This window comes from Colossoma macropomum, unplaced genomic scaffold (assembly GCF_904425465.1).
Source record: "Colossoma macropomum unplaced genomic scaffold, Colossoma_macropomum, whole genome shotgun sequence".
Classification (NCBI taxonomy): domain Eukaryota; kingdom Metazoa; phylum Chordata; class Actinopteri; order Characiformes; family Serrasalmidae; genus Colossoma; species Colossoma macropomum.
In genome coordinates, this window is record NW_023494799.1 from 15,776,665 (window position 1) to 15,795,170 (window position 18,506).

General features: G+C 38.8%; 2 protein-coding genes across 2 annotated transcripts; one reads left to right on the top strand and one right to left on the bottom strand.

Moving 5' to 3' along the window:
• Positions 1 to 798: 798 nt before the first annotated feature.
• Positions 799 to 12,662, bottom strand: lsg1 (large 60S subunit nuclear export GTPase 1). Its single transcript, XM_036586958.1, has 14 exons — positions 12,260 to 12,662; positions 9,909 to 10,035; positions 9,687 to 9,807; positions 7,513 to 7,599; positions 7,318 to 7,404; positions 6,008 to 6,068; positions 5,746 to 5,922; positions 5,266 to 5,637; positions 5,079 to 5,180; positions 3,153 to 3,296; positions 2,868 to 2,991; positions 2,692 to 2,771; positions 2,380 to 2,550; positions 799 to 1,297 (listed from the first exon to the last, which is right to left on the bottom strand). Exons 1-14 carry the CDS (start codon positions 12,347 to 12,349, stop codon positions 1,115 to 1,117), a joined length of 1,926 nt encoding a protein of 641 aa, XP_036442851.1. The 5' UTR covers positions 12,350 to 12,662; the 3' UTR covers positions 799 to 1,114.
• A 2,169-nt stretch (positions 12,663 to 14,831) lies between these two features.
• On the top strand, positions 14,832 to 17,039 carry fam43a (family with sequence similarity 43 member A). Its single transcript, XM_036587175.1, has one exon. The coding sequence runs from the start codon at positions 15,033 to 15,035 to the stop codon at positions 16,056 to 16,058; it is 1,026 nt and encodes a 341-aa protein (XP_036443068.1). The 5' UTR covers positions 14,832 to 15,032; the 3' UTR covers positions 16,059 to 17,039.
• The last annotated feature ends 1,467 nt before the right edge of the window (positions 17,040 to 18,506 follow it).

Consider the following 18,506-nt stretch of genomic DNA (forward strand, 5'->3'; position numbering starts at 1 on the left):
GAGACCATGAATTATTATATTGAGCCCACAAGTTAAGTAGGCCTATATTAATCTGTGGCCACGCCTTTTTAAAATATAATCATCATGTAACCTTAGGGACTCTGCAGCTGCCGGGAATTAGGGACATAAAAGGGGAATTTCTTATATTTCTACATGAAATAAAGGGTTCACTGGTAAAGGCAGCGATAATGGTGCCAACTCAGACCATTTGAATACATAAAAAGTTTTACATGATTAAATAGTTCTATTCCATGATGGAAAATCTATTGTATAAGGTTCTTTAAAGGGCCTGGGTTCCACCAAAAAGGGTTTTGCTATTGTAATAACTCATCTTTTTTGCCAAGCACTGCTGTGTCTGATCCACTCAGACCAGCGCAACACACACTAACACACCACCACCACATCAGTGTTACTCCAGTGCTGAGAATGATCCACAACCCAAATAGTAGCTGCTCTGTGAGGGTCCATGGGGGTCCTGACCACTGAAGAACAGGGTAAAAGGTGGCTAACAAAGTATGCAGAGGAACAGATGGACTACAGTCTGTAATTGTAGAACTACAGAGTGCACCTATATAGTAAGTGGAGCTGATAAAATGGACAATAAGCGTAGAAATAATGAGGCGGTCAAAATGTTATGCCTGATCGGTGTATACTACAACGTGCAGTAAAGAAACATTTTCTCAGCTTTACACTTTAAAAAAATGATCGAAAAGAACATGACACTTAAACACACTTGAATGCATAAAAAGATATTTGAGATATATAGCCCAAATATGCAACAAAATAACAACAGAATCATTTTAGGCATATCAAGAAAGGTTTAATTTATTATAAAGCTGGCCTAATGGCTTTATGTGCTACCAACTTGTTTTCAGCCAAAACTTACTGACATTTTCAATACACAAATCACATTGCATTATCAAACAAATGCAACTTTAGAAACTGTTTTCATGGTGGAATGATCAGCAGCAATCATCACATATACAGAAAAAATATTGAGCTTTGCATTTGAAGAAGTAAAATATATTCCCCATCATCTGTGACAGGCTCAAATATGATCTATGTCAGTGTCTCCTTTATTGAAGTCCCAAATTTATGCTGGACACAGAGGCATTCAGGCGTCCAGGTGCTTATTGAGTCTTCTTACTTTCTCCTTCTTGTTCCTATTGCCATGCTTTTTCCAGGGCTTTCCAACTTGCTGTTCTGAGTCAACTTTTTTCCCCTGCCCCACAGGGCCGGTGCCAGGCCTGTAGCCCATGACCATCTGCACTCCCTTGGTTAGTGCCCGTACGTTCTCCTGAGAGAGATAAAACAGCACTTTAAGCATTGAGAGTTGTGTGAACAATTAGGAATGTAATGAAAGGGCACTTTGAGATGACAGATTTGTTCTGCCATTGTTAGCGTAGAGAAGGAGAGAGTGGTGCATCACACCTTCAGGATCACACCACTCGAATTTGCCGTTTTGCTTTGCTGCAGAGCTCCAAGTTCAATCAGATTTAACTCTGACCTAGTTTGCCACTGACCTTTCCAAAGTGCAGCCAATAAGACAAATGCCCAGTCTAAACCTACAGACTTGCAGACAAGAGGATGTAACATGCACATGTATGTACCTAGTCCATAGGGCCGTAGAGCTGTCTAATTCTGCTATTCATCTAGGCTGCAGAGCAGGCTTTTCTGTGAACTTCCAGAGTGGCTGCTTTGGATGCTGGCTTAAGCAGACTTTGCTTGTGTAGTTACCCAAAATTTGTAGCAGAGTGCACGTGATGAAAAATGAAATGGGAGGAGCTCCAAAAAAAATAAATCAATAAAAACTACATATTTTAGACAAACAAAATTTGTATACAAACTATCAATATCAACCATGACGGTGAATTGAACTGAACTGCCCTCATTATTAGTGTTTCTAATGAGAAATTTAGAAACATTAGCCCATTGAGCACTTCACAGAACATCAGACATTGGACCTACATTCTCTGTGAGACTCGAGACCACAGAGCCAGAGTCCAGAGATTTAGACTGGGCAAAATTGTTGTGTAAGATGTATGACATATGACCTCATTCTTACGCAGGGTCTTCGTATTGTCAAAAATTGACAGCCAGAGCCTTTTTTGCTTTAAAACTGAGATACAACATAATGTAAACATGTCATGTTTTGCAAAACTCCACACAAACACACTGTGTCAGGTGGATGGTTTTCAAAATTGTGCTGATCTGGCTCAGCAATGTGCACCCAGCCTTGTGGTGAACAAATGATCTAATGCTTAGACGCTTTTGAAGCTTATGATTTGAAAGTGCCCCAAATGCTCAAGAAAGTAGGAAAATGTTAGTGAGCCAACAAATCAAACTCAAGAAGAAAAGGTGTGAACAGTGGTGCCTCACCTGATGAAAGAAGTTTTTATCAACAGAGTTCTCAATCCGTTTGACTTTGGAAGGGTTGACAGCATGAATGCAAGGATCACCCTTGTTGTCTTGATTCGCAAACTTCAAGTGCTGAGGCTGGAAATCTTTAGCGTTGATGTGAGGGGGAGGGTGACAATAGAGCAGCTTTCCCTGTTGAGGTGCAAGAGCAAGTACAAAAACCATATTTATTTATTTATTTATTTATTTATTTCATGTGGTTGCTACATTTCATTGAAGGTGTTTCATGTTCACAACCACATAGCTGAAAGTGGCAGCAAAATAAATACTTACACTGACGTAATCTTTCAGAACATAGCGGGCAGATCTAGACTGGTCTGGCTGGCCGTGTGCTGTCATAAAGCCCCTCATATCTGAAGAGACCATAAACCACATTTCCAAGTTAAATCATAGCCTACTTAAGTAATGACATTATGGTCAGCTTCATAATATAACAACTGGAAGCCTACATCCATAAGCCATTAGCAGCTCCTCAGAGGTGGGTGGGCGGTCAGGGTCCTCGTCTTCTCTTGGTCTAATAATGTTGATGCCATAAGTTCCCTCCAGCACAGCTCGTGGAATTGTCTGACAAACGTATTTGTGTTAAGGGTTTTACTTTGGTACTTTGGCATCACTTTAAGAATATGTTACTGTATGTAATATGACTGTACTTATATTTCTCATATATGACTTCAGACATTCCAGTAATGATATATGGGTGAATGCAATTATGGAGTCAGATATTGAGAGGATATGAGAGAAATAGCTGGGACATGGTCTCGCATCTGGTCGATGGGGAGAATCCCACTGCAGATCATCTCAGCTTTGGTGGACACAAAGGAAGGCATGACCAGGCCAGGGCAGTCACAAAGGCAGAGACCATGTTCAACAAACAGAGTCTGCAACACATACACACAAATGTTTAACACACAAATGTTTACCTGATACAATCAGCTGTGCAATAGAACTTAAAATCTGAACTCAACGGGACCCAACAATTCATAACAGGCTTTGGGTTGGGTATAGACAATGTTTTTTAAAAAGGGCCCATATCATATATTCTTCTTGCATTTTAGTGTTCCTCTGAATTCCACTTAGAATGTTTTGTGTGGGATAATGTACCAAAAAGTCTCCACCCTTTTCTCACCTGACCACTTTCCAACCTTCTTTAATCAATTAGAACTAAACATACTGTTTTTGTTACTGTACATTTAATATATGTGATATACACCACCCAGCCACTTCACCTTGTATCTACACTCTTTGTCCAATTTATCAGCTTGATGTACTATACAGGTGCACTTTGTAGTTTTACAACTACTACAGTCTATCTGTTTCTGTGCATAATTTTTTAGCCCACTTTTTTTTTTATCCTGTTCTTCGATGGTCAGGACCACCACAGAGCAGGTACTATGTGAGTGGTGGATCAAGAACTCCAGCAGCACTGCTGTATCTGATCCACTTGTACCAGCACAACACACACTAACACACCACCACGCCAGTGTCACTGCAGTGTTGAGAATGATCTACCACCCAATCTGCTCTGCAATGATCCTGGGGGGTCCTGACCATTGAACAACAGGGTGAAAGGGGGCTAACGAAGTATGCAGAGAAACAGATGGACTACAGTGTGTAATTGCACCAATATGGTAAGTGGACCCGATAATGACAATGATTGCAGATGTAAGAAAAAGTACTTAATAAAGTGCCCAGTCAATGCATGTAATTGACCTCCATTCTAATTGGCTGCCCTGTTTTGTGCTTCATTCAAAAAGTAGTCCAGGCTGAAAGCTTCCTTGTAACTTCATGAATGGTAGGGGCTATTTGGCTGAATAGACATATATACAGTAGTTTTTGGCAAAAGTTGGTGCATCCCTGGTGAAAATGAAAGATGTGCTAATCATCCAGGAGCACATGTATGTGCATGTTAATGTACAATGAACGTTTATTTGCTGAATTTAATATAATAAGGAAAAATATCGTCTGTGCAAAGTTTATGGCACATCCTACTTTATGTTTTATTTTTTTCCCCAAACATTAAACTCATATAAAAAGTAGCTGTGCACTGAAATATACAGAAAAAAATGTATTCAAATCTGTTCCCTGTAGAGGATTTATTAACTTATTTTCACTCAGAAAACCAACAAAACATGTAATTTAATGTTCAAACCTTTGCACACAACTGTATATGAATGTGTTGGTTTCTTGACATCAATAAAACAATTTGAAACAGACAGAAGCAGCTTAATTTCCATATACTTAGATCATACAAACTGGGAAGTGAACGGTATGTTTTAGTTACGTATTACAACAAACTCTTATATTTCAAAAACCTAAGGGAATTTTGGTTTTCCATGACATGGAATATATGTATTGGTTCTGGGTCAGGTTCATCACACCCTGTATCCCACCTTTAATTAGTTTTTAACTCTACTTTTTCCTTCCATTCTACTTTTATTACCCTAAAAGCAATTTTAAATCTGACACAGAGTTATCAGTTAGTGGTGGCTGGGTTTGGACAGATAATGACATGCTACAGTTGGGTCCAGATTCAATACTTGGTACTGTAGGGTCAGGTGGGTCAGAGGCAGAAGATTCTCAGGCTATGTGAGTGGGTTTGGATCAAAATTTCAGGCCTCACTGAAGCTCTACTTTTCAACCTGATTTTGTGAAAAACATACCTGAAAGTGCTTTGTATGTCCTGGTGTAGCTGACACAGAGACTTTCTTATTCCTGAAGATGGTGTTGATGGTGGAGCTTTTACCAACATTAGGATAACCCACCTTAAACAGAGATAAATAAAATCATCTCGGATTGTCAAACAAAAGCAATACTTGCTGTGTGTAAATATTTATAATTCAAGCTCACCAGTCCTACTGTAAGGTGTCCCTCCTTGCATCTGGGTCCAGAATGTACAGATTTAAACATTTCTAACAGTTCATCTTTGTGCAGCAGACGGCTTGAGTTATAAAAAGAAGAGCAATCTGAAGAACCTTTGCACTGCTCTTCCTCCCCTTCATCTCCCGATGCCTCTGAGCATGTTTGCCAGTCTGCTTCTGAAGTACAGTCCTCAAACGTCTCTTCTGTACTCTCTTCCTCATCTTCCTCACCAGCATGCTTATCATCATCTTCATTCTCCTCTGGTGAGTTTTCAGTTCTACTGTGGCTGACGGAAGAGATCTCTGTGGCCTCGTTGCAGTCTGTATCACTTAGCTCCTCATTTTCACCCACATCTTCTCCCTTAAAATCAAGCAGAAGTTAATCAGAGCATACTGGCTTCATAATTCACAAATCAACTTGTACTATCTAAATCGGCTGATGGATCACAAAAGCTCATGACGTTCTCACCCTCTCTTCACCCTCCAGCCTCTGCGCCTCAGCCAGCGCGGACCAGAAAACTGCTCTGATGCCTTCTTTTTGGAAGTACCTGGCCCAGGCCCGTCGCTGCTCTCTGGTAAGCAGATCCGCTTTGTTCAAAAGCAGCATGTTCACCTTGTGACTGGACACTTCTTTTACATATTTCTCCTGGAAATCAAATCAATGGAGTGAGTTGAAAGATACACTGAGCACACAGAATAAACTCCTGTAAATTGAAGTTTTAGTTACTTACTAGATCTGGACAGCGGAACAGCAAAGGGTTTCTTGCATCAACAATCTGGACCACAACATCACTAAACAACAAAAAAAAAAAAACGTGAAATTATAACAAAACTTGACTTACACCGACGATCATTTTGGAACATTTGATCAAGTGTGAAATTTGAGTTGCTTTTCTCTAATTTGTCTGCTAACTCCAAATAAGATATTTTACTGGAAAACATTCAGGAAAAAAATCTTCATCCAACACTTGAATCAGTTCTTCAACACAGTCCTCTGAGTGGTAGAGCTCTCTCATTTCACTGTAAAAAATTGTTAGACATTGTGGACCCACATGCAAAGAAAATTGAACAAGAATGAGAAAAAGAGTTTAACACTGAAATTACCAGTGAGAGATGGAATTAGTGCCTAGAGAACATAAATAGGAGCTCCACTAATGCACATCATGTATTAGTCCAATTCAAGATTATACATAGGTTACACTATTCAAGATCAAAACCGTACAAGTTTTACCCTGAGATAACCTCTACTTGTAACAAATGCACAACAGCAGAGGGCACTCTTTTCCACTCCCTATAGTCATGTGCAAGCATACAAACATTTTGGAATCTCATATTAGAGTTTCTTACAAATATCTACTAAACTTAATAGGAGCTGGACCCTAATATAGGCATACAGGGAGAAATAGAGAATTTTGATGATAAAACACCAAATACAAGTTATTTTACTGTGTATGATACAAGTAAAAAAGGCCATATTGCAAATGTGGAAATTGGAATCAATGTCTACTTTTGAAACGTGGATCAGGGACCTTGCCAATTTCCTATATTTAGAGAAAAGACGATACATAATAAACAAATCCAGTATTTTAAGAAAAATATGGCAACCAGTCAGAGATTATCTATATACCAGTAAATTATAAATAGGGATAAATATTTATTCATCTAATACAAGGGTGGTCACCATGCACCACGTGCTGTGATTGAGTATGATTAATGTCAACTGAGTATTAGTGTATACATCCAGTGTCTATGTATCCCTGAATAAACGCCTTTGTTAATTTTGTGGCAAGAGAACAGTCAGTGCACAATGAGAGATAGCCACTATGTACACATGCAAGAGGTGTTTTTTCCCCTCACGCTTCTAAATGATGTGCTGTTTTATTGAGACTATGTTGTTCTCTAACCTTAGCTAAATAAATAAAAAATGTTAAAAAAACAACTTCACTTAATATGTGGAAGGACATAACTTAATAATAACATACAGAATAACATTTGTTTACTCTTCCAAACACAACATAAGTCAATCACTTGGCTAAAGTACCTTCTCTCAATGACTCTCCAGAGCTGTCTCCAAAAATCCAGGTTCCTCTCAAAAGGGGTAAGAATCAATTTCTGTTCTTCTTCCAGCCTAATGTAGAAAGCAGAAAAACAAATATATACACCTTGTACAACTGGTAGAACACATTTAAGAGCAACACAAAAAGTGTTAGAGCTGAAACAAAAGTTATTCACTTACCTTGCCAACTCTCGTCTCCATGTCAGGAAGGTGTCTCTTTCAGCTTGCTGGAGGACCTCAGGGCTTGTATTCTCATCCCAATGAGGTCTAAAAGAAAAGCAAAAACAGGCAATCAAAAGGGACTCTATGGGGACTTCACACCTGATTAAAATAAACCCCGCTGGCTGCCCTGTTAGTGTGGTTTGTGAGTAAAGAATATAAAAATGCTGCCATTTGAAGCCCAGTGCGCCCCAAATTAGTGGACCAAGACCCTCACCTCCAACAAAGTTAGTCTCTGTCCACTTCCAAACAAAATCTGGAGTGGTTAGTTTGAAATATAAACGCAAAATGGACCAAATACATATAAACAGACCGAAGACAGAATGACTCGTTTTCCTCTGACGCTGTTTTGACATGTTTTGGTTTAGTTTTAGTTTTAAAAAGAGGTTGAAGCCATTACAAAATACTTGATGTACACACTCATCACTGCACCCATCAACTATATTGTATATTAAAGTGCCAATTCTTCAACATTTTGTAAAACAGGAAGACACTTGAGGCAGTATGCTTTTAGCGATTTCAGTAATTTCACCCTGCTTCATGTCATGGAAAAAATACGGTAATCCTTAGCCTGTGGCTTACTGAATATCTAAAGACATATATAAAAGAAGACACAAGCTCAGTTAATCCAAAGTACAGCATGATTCAGAAAGTTCTTCTGACATTATTGTTACCAAATGTACATCATAAAATCCACCCAACTAGATGTGACTATATGTATGACTTTTTTTTCCCCCACAACTATTGGTTGGATGTCAACTATGTCAGTGTGAACACTAAGCAAAACAGATCTAAAAAGCAATAATGTGTCTTTTTCTGCTTTGGTCCAAACGGAGGAAACCAAACCACAAATGTAAACACACTAAAACTGAATCAGAACAGCAAAAGTTTATACTGACATAATGTTACAATATTTATAAATGTCAGGGCATAGGTAATACTAATGTACATTAGACCTGGGGGCGATATCAAAAAATAACTGGTACAATATTTTTTAGTTAAAAAAAAACCCAAAAAAAAACCAGTTATCATTACCAATAATACTGCCCTCGCCCCAAAACAAATACACGCAGTCCGTGGCAGCTTTTGCCTACTTTCTATTCTTTTTTAGTTTATATGTTTTTTTTTTAAACATTAACTGTTTCAGTGACATTTTTAAATAAAACTCATATTAAATAAGATGATACTGAGCAGCCCGACATCTTTTGAGAACCACTTCACCTGACTTTCTAATAAACGTTACTGCAAACACGTGCATTCATGAGATTCTTCTGCAGCAGGTTCACTTGCATGCTTATAAGGCTCCCTGCTGGAGAAACTTCAGACTGTAAGTGATTTTGAAAGTCATGTCCAACTGCTTTCCGCATTAAAAGCAATGCGCTGTCCGTCGTTACAGCGGCATTTTCATAATTCAACTAACCAAATGCAATTAAATCAGCCACTGTTCACCTGTTAAACCATTAGGAACCTTTACATGGTGATATCAACCCATCAAAAAAGGTGAAACACATTACAGAACCTTCAGGAACCAACAGAAACACTTAACTGTTTCTATGTTTTTTATTCAGCAGGATTACCTTTTTTCTGGAAACACCAGCCTTAGATGAGGATCAGAGGAACTTCCTCTCCAGGTTAGAGTTAACTTAGCTGCTCTACGCTAACTTTCAACCATTTTAGCTCTTTCTTTTCTTTTTTACTGGAGCGAGTCACTTTGTGGCGAGCTGAAGTTCTGAAGCACATCGTTATTCATTTTCAATTCTATTTACGTAAAGTAAGGGAAATCCGTGCAGTACAACTAGCATTACAGTGCACAAAGAGAAATAACACAGGCAGTTTCTTAACAAACTTCTCTCTCCTTCTGTCTCTTCCTGTGAAACTGACTACTGGTGTGTGAGCTCGCACACTTCATAAACATGAACTCCAGTTTCTCAATGTATTTTGCAGGCTGTTTAATGGTAAGTTAGTCCTCTCTAATTCTCTCAGTTCTTTTACCAAAACAGCCATTATCGCCTTTTACACATTGGTCTGATACAATCTCATCAGATTACTTATCCATCATTGACAATATCCGATTACATTGCCCTATCACCCAGCCGTAATGTACATGCAACAATACTGCTCAAAAGCAAGCCTACCTTCGTGGGATACGAAGAAACTGCCTGTTGTCTTCATGTAGTTTCTTGATTCTTTTGGACTCCTCAGCTGTTAGTAGGCCAGTCCTGGCTTCAGCTGGTACGAACTTGATGTTCAGCTTCTCTGTAACATTTTAGCACACAGCAACAATGAGTCTGTTGTTTATCAAGCAACATAACCTGTTCAATTGGATTTTAATTGTGTAAACGATATATATGATCTACCTGCAATAAATTCAGTTCCTGCGAGTTCAGCTGTGGCCAAGAAATCATCCAAAGAGCTCTGCTCCGTGACAGACTGAAGATTCAGGCGACCCCAGTCATATCCGTCATTCAGTTCACTAGTATGAAGCTGGTGAAAAAAAAGAATCATAATGTAAAATATGTTAGAATGTATAATATACATCTGCTAGTAACAAAGGTGTAAATAACAATACATCATATGTAAAACAGAACTCTTCTAAGCAACTCTGCAAACTAACAGCATGGAGCATATTATATATACTGTCAGTAAATAGTAATAATTAATGTCATTAAATAATAAGGGATTTAGGACGAATGAACCTAAATGTGAGGTATGCAGTACCTTTCACTACACAAGAGACGTAACTCAAATGCTTAAGTTTTAGGTGTAAGTACATTATAAGTACATTCTTTGATAAAATCCCTACAGTGGAGCAAACAGTCCCCTTAATCCTAGCATGGTCCAATCAGTGAGCTAACTGGGTTCTTACAGACCACACAGTCTATACCCAGATATCGTAATATTGCTTTTCAGCAGTGATGTTACCCTTGATACTGAAGCGGCAGAACATGTGTCAAAAACATACTTTACTCCACATACTTTTACTTTGGAGCACTGCATCGATGTTTGGGTTAGTTTCCAAAAACATACGACATGATCAATGGCATCCGAAGCTTTGTTACTGATTTAAAAGAAGCAAAGTGCCAATTGTATCTTGAATGAGATGTCCTCGAGAAAGAGATTCCGATAAATCAGAGCAAAAACTAACAAATTAAAAAACAGTTTCTTCCTCACAGGCAGTCAGATGCTTAAGTCCCTCCTCCCCTCTCTAAGACTAAGACTGAGATATTTTTCATCTTGCACTATATATATCATTTCATTTTACACTATAGTATGTCTGTATATACTAGCCTTGTCTTTATTTTTTTCCATTTATGTCCTTGCTTTTCTAGAGCTACTAAATATTTGCACTCTATATCATATCTGCACTATATTTCATTTTGCACTAGTATGTCTGTATATACTATTGTGTTTATCTGTCTTTTGCTTTATTTGTCTTTTTCTTTTTCTATTTATGTCGTTGCTTTAAATTCTAGAGCTACTAAATATTTTTTTCATTGTTTTAACAATAACAAGATCTATCTATCTATCTATCTATTTATCTATCTATCTATCTATCTATCTATCTATCTATCTCTCTCTTATCTTGAGTGTGAAGTAATGTGTGAAAGATTTGGGCAAAGATATATGTAAATAAGCTTAAGCATGAGTTTGCCTGGAGATTTGCCAGCAAACTACCTATTTTGAGCCTGTAAGATGCCTGTAACACAGCATCATGTTTGTGTTACTAATTAGCTTAATTGCTTTAAGAAACACATGCAAAATAGAAGATTGAAGTTTTCAAATTTTATCAGTCCAGGATAGAGTATGTTTATAGCTGCTGTTCATGCTTCTAACCACCAGTTGTCATTAATGTGCACTGGTTTTGAAAACGTTGAATAACAAACCCCTTCACAAAACTTCAAGCTGCACCACTTTGGAGAGCTTCGTATTCGCCATACTACTTTTTAGCTCTAACGTTATTTTAGTCATATACTTAATAGACGAACATTACACTCATGTTATTGGGAATGGCTAATGTCACTCCCAACACACCAGTAATGGTGAAAAAAGAAGGATATTCGATAAGAGCATCACCAACTGATAGGTTATCACGAATTCCCTCTTTTTATCCTAAAGTCATGAGTTGCCTAACAATTTGTATAGCCTAGTAAGAGTGTTTCAAACTTATTGTGTTTTTAATGCTATTTCTATACGGACTCAGCTTATTATTACCCCCTGATAAGATGATGTAGGCTATCAAAAAATATCTTAATTATTATTTTAGTGCTTTTTAACGTTTTCTGCTGCGGAGATATTGGCTGTCAAAATATCCTACCTGTAGATTTAACTGCTGGTAGCATTTTCTGATAGGGTAATTTAGGCTATCAAAATATCACACCTAAGCTATAGTTTAATGTGGAGCGATTCCTACAAATATGCGCTAACTAACCTAACCTATGTTAGGACATTTCGACAATGTAGGTTAGTTAGTCAGAACTCCGTGTTTCAGAACGATACAGAATATCTGTCACCTTTTATATATCAATCAAAAAGGTGCTATTAAAATGTCTTGAAATGTTGACATTACAGTGAAAGCCAGCATACATTAGTGAAGTTAATCAGTAAAGTAAGTTACCGCGCAGTTTGCGAGGTCTGAACTAAATTAAACCCCACGACTAACTTAGCGTTAGCATGTTAGCACAGAGCCGCACACCGCGACCACTCGTACCCATGAATCGTTCCTCCTGTTGGCCCGACCTGCCCCGAGTCTCTCTTTAATCAGGGCTCTCCCGAGGCCGGTGGCCTTCTTCTTGCCCATGCTGAAATGCTGAAGCGGGTTTCAGCCTCGCTGTGTGGAGATAATCAGACTTTCAGCTCGACTCACGCTCCTTCTGCTGGACGTGAAGGTGGAGAATGACGTCACGTGTGGTGGCCCGTTCCGATATTTACCATAATTACGGACAGTGAACTAGTTTTAGATTAGTCCTGTGTATCCGTGTACAGCTCTATGTGCTTGTATGAAGTCGTTTTGTTTTCGTGGGGTCTGATGTGTTTTGTCCGAATGAAACAGGGGAGACAACTTAACACAGCGAAATATAAACACGTTTATGGTCGAGTCCAATGTGCCGCAGTAAAAAGTGTCGTAACAACTCTTACTCCAATACAATGGTTCCTACTCCGATGCTCCCAGGCTGTCCACGTTGAGCTCTGTGTTGCACCTATCAGTGTAGTACTGTAATATATGTAGGCCTAGAGATCAGAAAAATGTTAATTTACACTTGACAAAATTCATCTCATGGTGCTGATATTTACTCATGGCTGTCACCTGAAAGCTGTAACCAAAACTGTTCTATTTAATCATCATTATTATACATTAAGATTTGTATTACTAATAAACATGCATACATCATATATTTTGTATAAACTATACTCCAACATGGGTGTGATTTATAACAAAACTTTTCATATTAAAATAAAATGAAAAAAAAAATACTTTGAAAGACAAATGTCATGGAAAACCATATTTCCCTCCTTTTTTAAATATGAGTTTGATATACCATAAAAATATTGGTAATGGTTTACAATTCACTCCTCATTTTAAACAGTCCATAAATGGACACTGAGCTGCACAAACTGCCCATTGTTTTTGTGATGTCATGAAAAGGAATGTATTTCTTTATATTTGTACAAAGTTTGTATAATCTCCATCGTCAATAAAACTGGATGTTCTGAAGCAGCTTTACATGAGCCTAAGATCAATAATAAAGTAAAAAAAATTTTAGACTTTTAACATAAATTTTTTACATAAATGGTTAGAAGTGTTTTAGATCGGTTTTATATTATTAAAAAATATTTATGTATATTAGAAAAGGAAATAAATATCCGTAAGTTTTAGTGTACTTATAATGAAGTGTTTCAGATTGATGTTGAGAAAAATTTAAGAAGAAAGATGTGACAGTGCACTGATTTATTTGATGAGTAATTACATTTTGAATTAATGATTTATTTGATGTGTAATTACACCTCCTGGCTGTTCTATGTTGTTGCTCATGTTTTGTTTTGTTTTTTTTTCTGGTATAGGAACATGTAGTATACAAATGTCACCATACTCAATGCCTTGAAAACACACTTTGTCACATAAAAAATAATATGTGCTTTATACACGTTTGCATGCTGAGTTCCAAAATTCAATTAGTTTTGCTCTATCACGCACACATTTTGTGATGATTTTAAAATATTAACTTGAATGCACATCTATATATATATATATATATATATATATATATATATATATATATATATATGGATTTATGAATCTGAAGAATAGTTGATGTCATGTAATAAAATATTATAGCGAAACAATTAATGTCCCTCACTGACTTACTTGTGGCAGTAATTGTGTGGACGCAATATATTTAATTCATTTGCAACCAATGTATATATTAGAATCAACAGTGCACCTCTTTTCATTTGTAATGAAGCAAAATGACTGATAGTACGAGATTTCCTGTCTTCATCCAGGGTAGACGTTTTACCACCTGAGACCGATAAAGACACCTTTTTACGTGATGTATTAAAGACTGCATGTGTAATATGCAGGCATTGGTTTATATGAGCATAGATGACGGCTCTCTTTATACGAGAGTGAAGATACCTATAACCCCCAGTAGATGGCAGCATAGATCGCCTTTTTGTATTTTATATGCCTACAGTTGCGCCTGGCAGTTTTTTTTCCCTTTCTAATTATTATTATTATTATTATTATTGTTATTATTATTATTATTATTATTATTATTATTATTATTATTATTATTATGCCTCAGATATAGACAACAGGTTCACCTTTAAACAGAACAAAATAAGGTGGAAAATATATCTCTTTCGGGAGTTGTTATGATTAACATCAGGACCACATACAAGACAGGAAATGTAATACTTTCAAACAAAAACGTCTTGTAAACTTCTTGTAACTGTAAATTCAGCTGTTGTAAACGTCTTGCTGTGATAGCTGTTGAAGTCCATGCGGTCCCAAGTTATATTAAATCAGAACAGCGAACTACGATAGGGGAATTATAAACTTTGTCGAATGATAAATAATAAAAAGTGAGTGCCATCACATATGTATAATGAAAAAATAAAAGAAACTCATCATGTACGTTAAACAACTCGTGTGAATATCGCAGGTAGGCTGGGAGCCGTGATTTTGGTGCGTCCCACGCTCAGCGTTCACCCCTCCGAGAACGGGAGATGGTTCAGTCCTGTACATAAGCGCGAGTTGCTGCTGCGCGTCTGTCAGTTTCAGGATTGTTACGATGCTGCGAGTGGCGGAGCGAACAGCTGATAAGTACCTTCGCTGCTACAGTAATGAAGTGGTCAGAGACTTCAAGAATGTAGTGGACTAGGCTTATATGTGTACAATACTGTCTGTAGTAAGAGTTTAGGCGCAGTAGGACTGTTTTTCTGAGCGCACAGTTCTTTGCTCGGCGTGCAGCGCGAATATAATGTTGCCTTGGAAGAAGAACAAGTTTGATCTGATCGAGGACGACAAGCAGTCGAAGCAGAAGGGCTATGCCGTGAGTTTGAACTACTCGGCGCTCACCTCTTTTGCCAGGTCGTGCCCAGAGAGTGCCCTGCACCGTGTGGGCAGCATGTTCAAGTCCAAGAGGAGGAAGGTGAAGATCACTGGTGAGGACCCCACGTACACGGTGCTGTACCTGGGCAACGCTACTACCATCCAGTCCAAAGGAGATGGCTGCACGGATGTGGCTGTAAGCAAGATCTGGGCCAAGAGTGATATGGGCAAGAGCGGCACTAAGATGAAACTGACCGTCAGCTCACAGGGCATCCGCATGGTGCACGCAGATGAGCGGGCACGCCGCCCAGGCCACCTATACCTGTTACACCGGGTCACGTACTGTGTGGCCGACCCACGCCTGCCCAAGATATTCGCCTGGATCTATCGTCATGAGCTGAAGCACAAGGCCGTCATGCTGCGCTGCCACGCCGTGCTGGTGTCCAAGCCGGAGAAGGCCAAGGCCATGGCGCTGCTGCTGTACCAGACGTCAGCGGCGGCACTGGCCGAGTTCAAGCGGCTCAAGAGGCGTGACGACGCCCGGCACCAGCAGCAGCAGCTGGTTGGTGAGCGCACCGTGCCACTGGTGCCGCTGCGCAAGCTGCTCAACGGCCAGTGCTGCTACAGGCCACCCGTAGAGCGCAGCCGCAGCGCACCCAAGCTGGGCTCCATCACCGAGGACTCTCTGGGAGAAGAGGCCGAGGAGAAGGCCTCCGCCCGTTTCCAGGGCGACGAGGTCTTGACTGGCGCCGGGCAGGCTGAGCTGGCCCAGATCATCAGTGACCTGGGCGAAATGGCCATCGGGAACGACGTGCAGACTTTGCGGGCTGACCTGAGGGTGACCCGGCTATTGTCGGGCGAAAGCACGGGCAGTGAGTCGTCCATCGAGAGCAGCCCAGAGACGGGGAATCCGCCGCACACAGAGCAAGACGGACACATGCAGGAGGTGGGCTGAGGTCCAAACTAGCCAGAAAACCTCTCTGTTTACTTCTCAGTGAGATTTTTGGTCTGGTTTACAGTGACCCATTGTTTGGTTGTGGACAGAATTTATCTGCTGGGGAGGGGGGTTTGTGCCACCTTATCCGTATGACTTGAAAGAAGACTGGGGTTAAACAGCTTTATGGCCATGATTGTGGACTGGAGAGAAAACCGTAGGACAGAATGAAGGCCTCAGGCTGAGCTCAGAGCATGCTCCTTCCCAACGGAAACAAGGAGCACGGAGCAAAAAGGTGCTCTCCTCAGCTGCACAGCGAAATCCCCTGTGTTGAACAAACTCCCACAGTCTGATATGAACATCTACAATGTTGAATTAACTCTTGCAGTGTTGACTACCTTGTAGGAGTTAATGCAACACTGTGAGAGTTAATCCAACACTATGAGATACTGCAACACTGTAAGGGCCGACACTGTAAGAGTTCATTCAGCACTGGGGACTTGGCTGTGTACATTTTACATTTGTTTACCCAATCCATTTCCCTAAAGGAAATGTGTTTTTTCTTTTCTTTTCTTTTCTTTCTTTCTTTCTTTCTTTCTTTCTTTCTTTCTTTCTTTCTTTTTATTTCTTTCTTTCTTTCTTTCTTTAAATAAAAAAATGGCCCTGAATGGTGTAACTCCCATTTTGTAGTTTGAGGAAGACTCACCTCGACTGCCCTGACAATGCTAGCTACTTTAAAGATATACCATTTTCTGTTCTTTATTTTTGCACTGTGCTGTAATTAAGTCGTTCTGTTCATGATTTTTGTACATACTACCGTTTCCTTTTAAATGTTCTTATAAACATCAATGTTCTATCTTTGCTGTGCAAAAGAGAAAAAAACATTGTAATGTACTGAGATGTAAATATCAAATGCATAATGTGTATTATTTTTTAAAGCGGTAAATGTGGTTTGTTTTTGTGAACCTCACAAAATTACCAATAAAAAACAAAAGAACAGTACAGGCCATACAGGTTTTTTATCCACCCCAAACATGCAATATGATAACATTATAGCAATATGATAACAATAATAGTCTGCTTATTCAGTTCAGGTTGTATTGTGACCTTTAAAGGAATCAGACGTGCGTACTCTAAGAACTTCTGCCTTTATATAAAGAGGATCGGAGAGCTTTGTGTGTCCTTGGATGATGTTCAAACTGCTCATGAAATCAGGATGCAGGCCATATTGCCTAGTGTCATATTTTGTTGTGTAAATCATTTTGACTCTGGGAATTTGCTCATTATCTGACTTAGACAGCCATGGCAACAACGTCTCAATGGTGCAGAATGATCAGATTTAGGGCAGGTCGCGTTTAAGTTCCTTTCTATTTTGACCATGAACAGCAGGATAAGCAGCATTAGCCATGGTTAATGAAGTGAACTCACAGCATGGTGTGAAACTGCACTTGTTTCCTTATGTGAACACGACTAATACGAGCACTTGTCATTAGGCTTCTTGAATCTACCCTCATTAGTGTAGCAGCTACAGTCTTCAACCCACTATTAACCACTTAAACTCTAAGGGCCTGTGTGTGGGTCCATGCTTCATTTCCTCATACTCTTAACAACAGAATGTGCATATTAGTTGCATAGTACTTAAGGAATCATTTATAGTAATCTGTAATCTGATAGGTTTACAATAATGAAGGTTAAATTTCTCCATAATTCAGTCATTGAGATATAAACTGAGTCATTCTGAGTAGTTTGAAGTGAAAAGGTTCACTGTAGACAAACTTACCAGCTGAAACAGATTTCTTTATAATGGTGGTGAAAGGAACCAGGGGTATACAATGCAGATATATTTTATTTACTATTCATTTTATTTACTATCCAAAACCACCAGTGAACCTATACATGTCTTCTGAATCTTTATATGTAATACTGATAATGTTAAAATAAATCTGAAAAAATGCTTTTAGATCAACAGTCTTAGACATCAGGCAATGTGTTCATAACCATTTCATTTAATGACTTTCTGTGAGAGAGTTTTTAGGTGCACCAAACTCTTCGAATATCTGTTTTCTGTCACCACCACTTCTGATATGGTGAGTTTCTCAAAATGGAGCATTTCACATCAAACTTTTTGCTGTGAATAAGTTTACATCTTAATGATTGATTTACGCAGACATTTTGAAAAATCTCTGTAATTTCCCTTTTATAACTCAGTCATAAGCTTAGAATTTAAGGAGTTAAAATTGCTTTTTATATGAAATGCTGGGGCCTATATCCGCTGTAGTTCCACTAGTGCTGTCTCATTTTTCATTGCCACCTACAGGGAAACCACCACTCCATGGTAGTGGGAACCCTGATGTGAGCATTAATAATCCAGGCAGTTTCACCTCACTGTGGTGGTGCTGGTTCAAACTGTGGACAGATCTTTAGATCAGCCTATAAAGCTCTATACTCAGTGGACATTATCAATAAATT

Excerpts from the sequence above, each read along its gene's own strand:
- lsg1 (XM_036586958.1), bottom strand. The coding sequence starts at position 12,349 with ATGGGCAAGAAGAAGGCCACCGGCCTCGGGAGAGCCCTGATTAAAGAG. Across the intron at positions 3,297-5,078 it reads GACATACAAAGCACTTTCAG|ACTCTGTTTGTTGAACATGG; the intron begins GTATGTTTTTCA and ends TATGTGTTGCAG. Across the intron at positions 2,772-2,867 it reads GCTGCTAATGGCTTATGGAT|ATATGAGGGGCTTTATGACA; the intron begins GTAGGCTTCCAG and ends TGGTCTCTTCAG.
- fam43a (XM_036587175.1), top strand. The coding sequence starts at position 15,033 with ATGTTGCCTTGGAAGAAGAACAAGTTTGATCTGATCGAGGACGACAAG.